This window comes from Desmodus rotundus, chromosome 9 (assembly GCF_022682495.2).
Source record: "Desmodus rotundus isolate HL8 chromosome 9, HLdesRot8A.1, whole genome shotgun sequence".
NCBI lineage: Eukaryota > Metazoa > Chordata > Mammalia > Chiroptera > Phyllostomidae > Desmodus > Desmodus rotundus.
This window is the reverse complement of record NC_071395.1, coordinates 112,632,108-112,642,963: the sequence shown is the minus strand read 5'-3', so window position 1 is coordinate 112,642,963 and position 10,856 is coordinate 112,632,108. Positions and strand designations below refer to the sequence as shown.

Here is a 10,856-nt window from a genome sequence, read left to right as displayed (position 1 = left end):
GTGAGCCGCCGCAGGTCCCGGCCCTCCATGGTGTGCAAGCCAGCTGGGCCGCCGGGAATGGGAACCCCGAACACCCCTGGGTTGCTCAGAGCCGAGGACAGCCGTGTGCGGGCCGCGGGGTCCCTCTGGCGCTGGGAAGTGGAGGCCAAAGGACGCACAGACAGGCAGGGTGGGCTCAAGGCTGAGGTGCCCACAGAACGCAGGCAGTGAGGAGCCTATGGGGCCGGGGGTGGGGAGAGGCCACGCAGAGACAGGAAGACCACATCATACTTTCTCAAAAAGGCACCAACCAAGCTGGCCTCTTCTCCTGCCCGCGCCCTGGAGCTGCCTGGGGGCTGCCTCCTGTGGTCCCGCCTTCCGGGCCAGGGTGCCCCGTGCACGCTCGCCGCAGGCAGGGCCATTGCAGGGCCCAGGCAGAGTCTGCGGAACAAGGGCTCCCGGGTGTGAGTGTCGAGTGTCAGCGGGGCTGCCGGACCGAGGCTCTATCCCGGGCTTGCCCGTCCCCTGGAGCCGGACCTCCGGAGTCCGGGTGCCTCAGGCTCCCCACCTTACAGTGGGAGCTTGGAATGGGCTCCTTCCGAAGTGCCTTCGGTTCTGACTGCCCCAGGGGGCCAGCAGCTCGAACCCTGCGGGGAACTGGAATAGTACCTGGCAGCCAAGCCCCAAAGCGCCGCCACTGACCAGCAAAAAAGCGGGAATGTGTGTGTTGGGGGGGTGAGTAGGGGTGACTCTGACTGAGCGGCCACCGTGCTGGGCCCTGCAGGTGGGTTGGCCTCCACTCCCCAGGTCCAGGGCCCCTCCCTGCAGGCCTTCGTCAGAGAAGTGGGACCAGCTGGGGCTCGGGGGGGTCCAGAAAGCCCGAAATGCACACGTGGACACACACGGAGCTGGACACACGGGACGCACCCAGACACGCACACGCGGACATGTTCTGGGTGCACAGCCGCCTCCGTGATGGGAAGGCCCTCGGGACCAGGGGAGCGGCCAGCCCCGGAGGCGCCGTCTGCCCGGAATGGAGCTGGCTCCGCTGGCCGGAAAGGCTCGATCCACCAGGGCTGCCTCCGAGAAGGCCCCGCCCGCCAGCAGGCAGGGGGTGGGGGCTCTCCTTCCTTGGAGACGTCGCCTGGGCCCCGGAGGTCTGGAGCTTGGGGGAAGGGGCTCAGGAGAGGGGAACGAGGTCGTGGTTGTAAGCACTTTGTCGGCCCCACACGGACATCTCAGGAACGTGGCGGGACCCGAGCCCCCCCACTCGGGACTTGGCTGTGGCCCGAGGCTCTGCTCCTCCGTGGTCCCCGCCCACCGTGGGTGCCGACGATTTGAGTCCTTGGGGACCCAGCCCCCCTCGACCGGCCTCAGCTCCTCAGGTGTTCTGTGCAGCCAAGCGAGTTGGACAGAATTTTGTCTCCCGGCGGCGGGGGCCTTGCACCCACCCCGAGCCCCGCTGGAGATCTGAGGACATCACGCAAGTGGCCCACCCTCGAGTCCGAGGCCGCTGCCTGGCCCACGACCCCGCACTCCCTCACCCCGCCCCGCGACTCTCGCGGCTCTCGGAGCTTTTGGGGAAAGCGGCGGCGCGGGCCGGGGCGGGGGCGGCCGGGTGGGGAGGCGGGGCAGGCCGCGGTGGCGCGGGGGTGGAGGGGGATTCGGGAGGAAGCTGCCCCACACCACGCGCGGGCGCGACCCCCTCGGCTCCCAGGCCCGGGCCGCAGACAATTAAAGCGGGATTCCTCCCCCGCTGACGTCTGCGGCTCCGAGGCCCCTCCCGCGGGGGCATAAAAGGCGCGGGCTCCGCAGCGCAGGCAGCAGTGGGGGCCGGACGGCGTCTCGGTGCGCACTGCGCGGGGAGCGGAGCCCGGCCGCCCGCGGAGCCCCAGCCGAGCCGAGCGCAGCCGAACCGGGCGCAGCGGCGGCCCCGCGCCCGCAGCCATGCCGGCCGGCCGCGCCGCGCGCACCTGTGCGCTGCTCGCCCTCTGCCTCCTGGGCAGCGCGGCCCAGGATTTCGGGCAGACGCGCTTCATCTGCACCTCGGTGCCGGTGGACGCCGACATGTGCGGCGCGCCCGTGGCCGCCGGCGGCGCCGAGGAGCTCCGGAGCAACGTGCTGCAGCTCCGCGAGACCGTGCTGCAGCAGAAGGAGACCATCCTGAGCCAGAAGGAGACCATCCGCGAGCTGACCACGAAGCTGGGCCGCTGCGAGAGTCAGACCACGCTGGACGCCGGCGCCGGCCGCAAGCAGCCCGGCTCGGGCAAGAACACTATGGGCGACCTGTCCCGGACGCCGGCCGCCGAGACGCTCAGCCAACTCGGGCAAACTTTGCAGTCGCTCAAAACCCGCCTGGAGAACCTCGAGGTCTGCTCCTGCCGCGGGTCCCCCTCCGGCGCGCGTGCCCCTCTGCCCCCCCCCCCCGCCCCAGTCCGACCCGGCCGGACACCCCCACCCCCGACCGGCCGGCGCCCTGAGTCTGGGGGCCCCCCCGCGCATGGCCGCTTGCCCCAGCGCCCCGCCAGGCCGCCCTCGCAGCCGCCCTGCGGGGACCGCGCCGCCAGCCTCCCCGCACGGTCCCCGCTCTGCGCCTGACGCCCTGGTTCCCCCCGCAGCAGTACAGCCGGCTCAATTCCTCCAGCCAGACCAACAGCCTCAAGGATCTGCTGCAGAGCAAGATCGATGACCTGGAGAGGCAGGTGCTGTCCCGGGTGAACACGCTGGAGGAGGGCAAGGGGGGCCCTCGGAACGACACCGAGGAGAGGATCAAGATCGAGAGCGCCTTGACCTCCCTGCACCAGCGGATCAGCGAGCTGGAGAAAGGTAACATCCGGGGAGGGGGCTCGCTGCCTGCCTGGCCAGCTGGCTGGTGGGACCTTGCCAGGGCCCTGGCTTCCTACAGTAAAATCCTGGAGTTCCTCGGCCCTTCCAGAGCCTCCCTGCCCCCTGCCCCCCATCCTGCCCAGGGTTCTGGGCCTCGGAGGGGTGTTGCTGGTGGGGCTGGGGCACCTGGGCTCTGGCTGCCTCTGTGCAGGGGAAGCAGAGAGGGGGAGGGACTGCCTGGTGTCCCCGTCCCCCCTCCACGCACTGGCAGACTCGCAGGATTTTTCCAAGTCTGATTTGTGTGATCTTCAGTAACTTTGCCCTGTGGTCAGCCCAGGCCCTCCCTCTGAGAAAGCCCGGCTCTCGCTGGTCCCCGAAGAGCTGGCTCGGGCTGGACCTGGTCCTCCCGTTCCCCTGCTGACTTGGGCTCCAAGCTGGTTTTCTCCCAGCTCCTCCGTGGGGTCCTCTGGGAGCTCCGGGCACCCCCCTCTGCCTTGAGCCCCTCCCTGTGGTTTTCTCTTCCGAATGACCCAAGCCTGGGCATCTGGTGTGCCCTGCGGTTCCCCGGTCCCCAACTCCGAGAGGGCCCCCACTGCACCCCCAGGGCACAGATGAGCTCAGTGGCTCAGCCTTGAAGTCGCAGAAATCAAACAAGGTTGTAAGGGGGGGGCACCCGTGCTCAGAGGAGAGCCACGTGACCCTTCTCACACTGCAAAATGTGCCGGATGGATTTAAACAGTGCCATCTTAAGGCACCTTATGTAACTGAAAAACAGATCAGGGGAGGGAGGTGGGGGGAGGAGGGAAGGGTGGGGGGAGGAGGGGAGAGTGGGGACCTGAAAACCACTCTCATGAAGCGCTGGAGAGGCCGGGGCTGGATCTGCTCCAAGGGCAGGGGACTGCCCACCTGAGACTGCGTGGGCAGCACTGAGGGGCCAGCCCTACTCTGTGACCTCACACTTGGCTTAGAGGAAGCTGGCCAGCAGGGAGCTGGCCCAGCAGGGTGCCTTCTAGAAATAATTCTTGGCTGAGGGGGCCGGTTTAGTGCCGGGTGCCCTGGCAGGCCTGGGGCGTCCTCAGGGGCTGGCGGGCATGTGTTCCGGCCCGGGCCTGGTGCTGGTGCCGGTGCCCACTGTGTGTGGGAGTTTTTTGCCCGGAGTCAGTCACTGCCTGCCCAGGGACGCAGCCACCTGGTTTGTGTGGATGGGGAGGGGGCAAGCAGCATTCCCTGGGGCCACCCCGGCAGGCGGGGAGCTGGTGGCTGAGTGTAAGGGGGGCTGTCAGCCGGGAGACACCTGGGAAGCTCACCCTGGGAGTGAGTGGCACAGTCGTCCCAGCAGCCACCTTGGTGGCCCTGGCGCCCCGCGCTTTGCCCTTCTGCAGGGCTCAAGACAGTTGCTGGAAGAGCCTGTAAGGGATGACCCTCCCTCCCGTGAGGTCGACGGGATTCTGGAAATAGCCAGAGTCCTGGGGGCTAGCTGGCTGGGTCAGGTGAGTGCCCTGGCTGGAGAGAAGTGTGGCGGGCACCGGGCCGGGCTGCCTTCAAGGAGACTCAGGAGAGGAGAGAGTGTTTCTGCGCTCAGTCAGCAGCCAGCGCTGGAATCAGGGCGGCCCCGGAGGGGCTGCTCTGAGGGGACCTAGCCTCTTTCCAGCTGGGAGGGGACTTCCTTCCCCTGGGTCACACCCTCGAGGTCGGTCAGCTCACAGAGTGTGTGCTGGCCCCCCTCCCTGCCCCTGGGCACACACAGGGCTCACAGCTCACCGGCTCCCCAGCTGCGTCCCGGCCTCCCCAGGGCCGCACCGTGAGGGAGCCGACCCCGTGCAGGGACCTGGTGCCCGGGACAAAGCGCCATGAGTTCCCCCAGCACCTGCAGGACGGGAGTCTGCGCTGCCCGTGCTGGGGGCGGGGCTGCAGGTGTCCAGACCGGGTCCTGTCCTCCCCAGGCCAGAAGGACAACCGCCCTGGAGACAAGTTCCAGCTCACGTTCCCTCTGCGGACCAACTACATGTACGCCAAGGTGAAGAAGAGCCTGCCGGAGATGTACGCCTTCACCGTGTGCATGTGGCTCAAGTCCAGCGCCGCGCCCGGCGTGGGCACGCCCTTCTCCTACGCCGTGCCCGGCCAGGCCAACGAGCTGGTCCTCATCGAGTGGGGCAACAACCCCATGGAGATCCTCATCAACGACAAGGTAGGGGCCGTCCTGGCTGGCTGCCGGGGCGGGTTTTGGTGACACAGGACTCAGCCTCCGGTGCCGCTGAGGCCCCCATGGGAGCGCTTTGCCAGGCAGGGCTGAGGGCAGAGGAGGGGGACATGGGAGGCGTGCCCCTGCCCCGCTCCGTGAACTGGGTGAGGATGGAACTTCCCAGACCGAGAGCAGAAGCTGGTCCAGGGGGCCCAGAGGTTCTTCCTGAGTCCAAACCATTGTACCCAGCGCCTGACCCCCGGGGCGAGGCCAGCCTTTCCCTTGGGAACCCTCCCCAGCTCAGCCCTCCATTAGCTGTGAGTCAGCTGCCAGCTCTCACACTCCCCAGCCTCTAAGCCTGTGTTAGTGCTTAATGGCTATAACCTGGGCTGGAAAGTGCCCTGCCCAGGGGGGCTGCCTTTCTGGGCCCCGTTTCCCCAGGTAAGAGTGGGGCTGCCTCACCCACCCCGCCTGGACACTCAGGGTGAGTGAAGCACCAGGTCGGAGGTTGGTCTAAGCCCTCACGGGCTCGGTGCCCTCCGCCCTGGTGTCTCTGGGATTCCCAGAGGACCAGGCAGTGACAGGTGGAGTGTGGGAGGGGGGAACAGAGGCCTCGGGCCCCAGGGAGGGCTAGCGGGGGGTGGCGGTGAGTTCGGGTGGGTCTCGGGGGCCCCTGATGGAGATCACATTCCATCTATGACGCTGACCCGCCCAAAGGTGGGGCCCACCGGTGGCGCCGCCGACCGGGGCCCCCGACACTCACTCTAGATGTGCGGCAGAAAGTTAGTCCCGGCGGAACTAGCCCCTGCTGGTGGTGGGTGATCTGGAGTCCACAGTGTCAGCTGCGTCCTTCCCCTTCCCAGGTGGCCAAGCTGCCCTTTGTCATCAATGACGGCAAGTGGCACCACATCTGTGTCACCTGGACCACCCGGGATGGGGTCTGGGAAGCCTACCAGGACGGCACCCAGGGCGGCAGTGGCGAGAACCTGGCACCCTATCACCCCATCAAGCCGCAAGGCGTGCTGGTGCTGGGCCAGGAGCAGGTACTGGCCATGGGGGCAGCGGGGGGGGGGGGGTGCCCCAGAACCAGAGACCGGGCAGGTGGGGCTTTGGGGGACGTGTTGGGAGGGGCGGGGCAGGGGGATGAGGAGGGCAGTGAGTTGAGCAGCGGTTTGGGCAGAGTGAGGGCCTTACGGGGGGAATGCCGGCAGCAGCATCTTCAGGGGCTCAGCCGTGCAGAGGCCCCAGCTCTGGAAGGCCGCTCCCGGCTTCCCTGATGCACTGGTGCTTCCCAGGACCTAAACGGAAGCAGCAGAGGCCCCAGCCTTCTGCTCCCGGTGGGGGTGGGTGGCTGTTGCAGGCGGAGTGACATCTGAGTTCCTGGGCCCACCGTGGGGCTGGGGCACGACGTATAGGTGGAGACGCAGAGACAGGAGGGGTGAATGTCGTGCCCCCGATGGGGAGGCACAGACACTTGTCCCCTAGGGACATCCCCGGGCCTGGCCCCCGCTCTTCCCACCCCCTCCGCCCTCATCGTCTGCCTTTCTCTGAAGGACACCCTGGGTGGTGGGTTCGATGCCACCCAAGCGTTCGTGGGTGAGCTGGCCCACTTCAACATCTGGGACCGCAAGCTGACCCCGGGGGAGGTGTACAACCTGGCCACCTGCAGCGCCAAGGCTCTTTCCGGCAACGTCATCGCCTGGGCCGAGTCCCACATCGAGATCTACGGAGGAGCCACCAAGTGGACATTCGAAGCCTGTCGCCAGATCAACTGAGGCTCCAGTGGGCTGAGCCTCCCTCCCCTCGGCCCTGCCCCCGTCCCCCTCCTCTGCTTCTGCGGCGACCACCTGTCATCTGTTCGCCCCTGCCCCCCACCCTGGAAAGACTCCGGGGCTGTGGCCCTCACTCACTCACACGCTCACCGCCCGGTTCAGTCCTGGTGCCCAGGAGGCAGGCCTGGCTCCTGTCTGTCCCTGAGGAGGGGCCCTTTCCCTGAGAGCCCCGCCCTGTTGCGCAGGCAAGCCGGTGCCCCAGGACGCAGGGACGTGGCTTTCTGAACAATGCAAGAGTAGGTGAGAGGGCTGCGTGCCTGCGTGTGTCTCTGGGGGAGACTTTTTCTTTTAGAACGAGGCATCTCCTTTCCTTCTCTTTGTGGCTTCGGGAAACCTCTTGGCTGGTCAGAGCCTGTCTGTGCCGCTTGCGCCTCGGGGCTGGGGCAGCCTCCTGGGTCACACGCGTGCATCTTCGTTAGCAGGGCTCGTGCTGAGCGACATGTCTCTATGTCGATAAAATGAGTGTCTGTCAGCGGTTTGCTAAAGGCCGGGGGGTGCCTGTCCATGGAGGTGTTTTAGTTTGTAGTAGAAGTGGGTTTTCTCTGAGGGTGGAAGGCAGACAGCATCGTGGGGGCAGGGGCACCAGGTGCCAGAGGGGCAGCGGAGGTGGGAGGAGGGTCCGGGCAGTCCTCCCTCAGCCCACATCCTGCTGCTAACATCGGAGGGCAGCGCTGGGCCCCGGGGGCCAGTTGGGGCCTCAGCCTTCCCACCTGCTCACAGCCCGGAGCCTGGGACAGTCCTCCCTTCCAGCCACCCGCTGTCCTGCGGCGGCACCGGTGCCCCTCATAGAGGAGCACCCCCCACAGCCAGGAAGCCAGCCCCCGAGGCCCCCCTTTGCCTCTGGTAGCAGAAGACCAGAGGCTTCAGGGAATCAGCACAAGAGGGAAACGCACACTCCTATGAAGACGCAGCCATGCAGGATCGAGGAGACTCACCCCGCCCACTCGGCACCGACAGCCGTGTTCCTCCCACACTCGGCCGGCGAGCTGGCTCACCTAGGTCCCCAGGGGGCAGGGCCCCTGGGAACTCTCACAGGGAGCCAGGCTGAGGGCCAGGCCAGGCCCTGAAACCCACTCCCCCAGCCTGTCACCGGCTGGTGACACCGAGGCCTGACCGGTGTTTAGAAGCTTTGGATTTTGTTTTTCCCATGAAAAGCTGCCGCACGCATTTCCTCCCAGCCCTCCTGAGGTGGGAGGCGAGTGTGCACGCAGCTGCGTGTGCGTTATGTGAGAGAGCGCGCACTCAGAAGGGCCGTGCCCCGGGGAGGGCAGGCTCCCTGCTTTTTGCACCGTCTGGGGGCTGCACGCCCCAAGGGCGCCTGGGCTCTGTTGCGGGAGTCTAAGCAGCAAAGGACTGGCCAGTCCTTCTAGAAACTGCGCCGCACTGCCTGGCTCACCCGCAGCCGCAGACGTTTCTCCAGGAGAAGCAGGTGTTTCCGTCTCCTGCCCCTTCCAGGGGCACCTGCCTCCTGAAACGCAGCCCATGTTGTGCTGGAGCCCAGTGCGTCTCCGTGCGTCTGTGCTGGTGTCTGTGTGTCTGTGTCCACGTGGGCGTCTGCACGCTCCCCATTGCCGCTCCGCCGCGGGCCGCTCTCATGCGGAGGGGGCGGCCGGGCTGCGCGCCGTGGTTCCGCAGTGGCTTTTTCCGACCCTTGTGCTTCATTAGAGCCCGTAGGTTGTGGCATCTGTGGATCCGCAGGGATCTTCTGTTTGCATGTCCCTCAGGGTGGCGTGTCCCCGCTACGCCAGCCCGGTGTGTGTTCCCCTGCCTGCATGGACTTCTCTGGTTCTGTGTTTTGTGCCGAGTGCCACCCATCGTTCTGTGACCATCCACGTCGCTTCTGGAAATGGCTGGGAAAGCCAGCCATGGGTGTGGGAGGAGGTCCCGGGGAGAGGGCAGTTCCCCTCTCCCCCTCCCCGCTCCCCAAACCCACCAAGAAGTATTTTCCTGTGTAGGAAGAGAACAGGCCTAAACAGCACCCATGGGAGAGAGCGAGAGCTTGGAATCGTCCCTCTAGACCAAACTACCCACCCTCACTCCAGCCATCTGGGAGCTGCTGCGAGGCAAGGCCCAGAGCGGCTCGGTGCTCTCCGGTCAGCACCTCCCACCAGCCCCCGCGATCTCCCGCCCAGACCACCTGCCCAGAGGGCGTGGTGGGAGCTGTCCGTCCAGGACCACAAGCCATCCTCTGCCCCAGCCCGAGAGGGCAGAGCACACCCAGACTCTAGGTCTATGTCCCCCTTCGCCCCTCCCCTTCCTGCCCCTGCCCTGGGGCACCCACCCACGTGCCAGAGGCACAAGCTGACATTTAGCTCCCCCCCTCCCCTAACCGGAGCCTGTGCCAAGCCCCCCCGACTCCCTCACTGTGTTAACACTTGGCACTTTGCCGGCCCGAGAGAGGTAGGTGACAGAGCCACAAATCTAACCCCCATAGTTTCCATAATCCGACTGACGCCCCCTCTTGCACTGAATAACCCCTGCCTCTCTCAGGTAAGCCATTTTATAAAACAAGGAGATGGACAGCACTGTGCCCAGTGTTTGCTTCCGCCGAGCTGACCGCAGCTCCTAGCGCGGCCGGGGCGGGGGTGGCCGCCCACGGCCCCCCCCACCTGAATCGTAAGCCTTCTTGCTTTTGATAACACGGTATTATTTCTCTTACTGTAGAAGAAAAAGTTTATTACCAAACAAGAGTATTTTTATGAAAGAATAGGACAAACCTATATATAAATTAACTCAACCTCCCTTGAAAATACTTTTCAGGCTCCGCCGAAACGTTGGACAGAAAGCGCGTATTTTAGAAGAAAGAGATGCATTTTGTATGCTTTCTTTGCCTTTTCTAGATTCCCAGTTTATTTTCCAAGATCACTTTGTCACCAGCCCTGGGACCTGAGACCAAGGGGGTGTCTTATGTGGGCAGGGAGGGGAGGGAAGAGGCTGGCCTGAGGTTCACAGTTGTTCCAGCGAGCTCCGAGGAGGCCCACCTGTTCTCCCAGGTGCATCGGGACCAGGGTGTCAGTGGGCTGTGAGCGGTGGACCCAGTGTCTCGGAGCTGTGGACACGTGGAGGGGGAAGGAACTGGGGTTATGTATGATTGACGTTAGGGGTGGGACCCTTCCTTGGTAATCTTGCAGCACCAAAATGTGGTTTGAAGCCCTCCTGGCTTCCTCTCCGAAAACACAGCTTGCAGAGGGGTCCGGCTAACGGCGGGAAAGGTGCCGCTTCCGTGCAACTGGTCAAAGGGGAACAAGTCATTCGGGAGAAAAAAATCCCAATTCTTAGAGTCCCAATTTTGTCTTTTTTGCCAAAACAAAAGCCCCTAAACAAACAGACTTAACGACAGAGCAAACCCCCCATGGTCGGTGTTGTTACATTGTACATACTGTATAATACGGAAGAGGATCGGTGTGTCTTACTTTTTCATTATTTGCTAACCAAAGCTGAACATTTTTCATACAACCTGCAGCCTTTCGGCTACCAAATGGGTCAAAACCGTGGGACCTGCCACCTCCCATCAGTGATTCTGGAAATGCACTATTTCTACTGGTATTCTTGCTTTCTTTCTTTTTTCATTTTCTTGCTGAAACGACATGAATTGTTGAGTTTATTTTTACACAGTAAAGAGTGAAGAAAGACTCTGGTCTCCTTGGAATGTCTCTTCTTTTCACGTCAACCTGCTGGACCCTCAGGGGACCTCCCAGGGGACCCTCCCCGGCAGCGAGGGAGCCTGCCTTGCATCTGCATCACACTGGGCACCAGGACATCAGGGGAGGGAAGGGCATCCCCGGGCAGCAGGTGTAGTTGACACAGAGGCAGAGAGCAGCAAAGCGACTTGCGAGGCCGAGCTGGGCTTGGGGCGCCCCACCCCACCCCTCTCCCAAAGCCCTGCCTGCAGCATGGGTTTGCGGGGGCGGCAGACAAGCCCCAGGCTTGTCTTCCCAAACACACCTGCTCTGTTCTCCTCGTCCCCACTTGGGGTCCTCCCCTGGGCTCGCAGGCCCCTCCCTGCACTCTAGCGTGAGAGCACCCCACGGTCATGT

At 64.6% G+C, this 10,856-nt stretch overlaps 1 protein-coding gene across 1 annotated transcript; it reads left to right on the top strand.

The window, feature by feature from the left end:
- The first annotated feature begins 1,817 nt into the window (after positions 1-1,817).
- Positions 1,818-10,452, top strand: NPTX1 (neuronal pentraxin 1). The gene is made up of 5 exons (XM_024554044.4): positions 1,818-2,349; positions 2,598-2,805; positions 4,749-4,993; positions 5,851-6,030; positions 6,541-10,452. Exons 1-5 carry the CDS (start codon positions 1,927-1,929, stop codon positions 6,760-6,762), a joined length of 1,278 nt encoding a protein of 425 aa, XP_024409812.2. The 5' UTR covers positions 1,818-1,926; the 3' UTR covers positions 6,763-10,452.
- Positions 10,453-10,856: the final 404 nt, after the last annotated feature.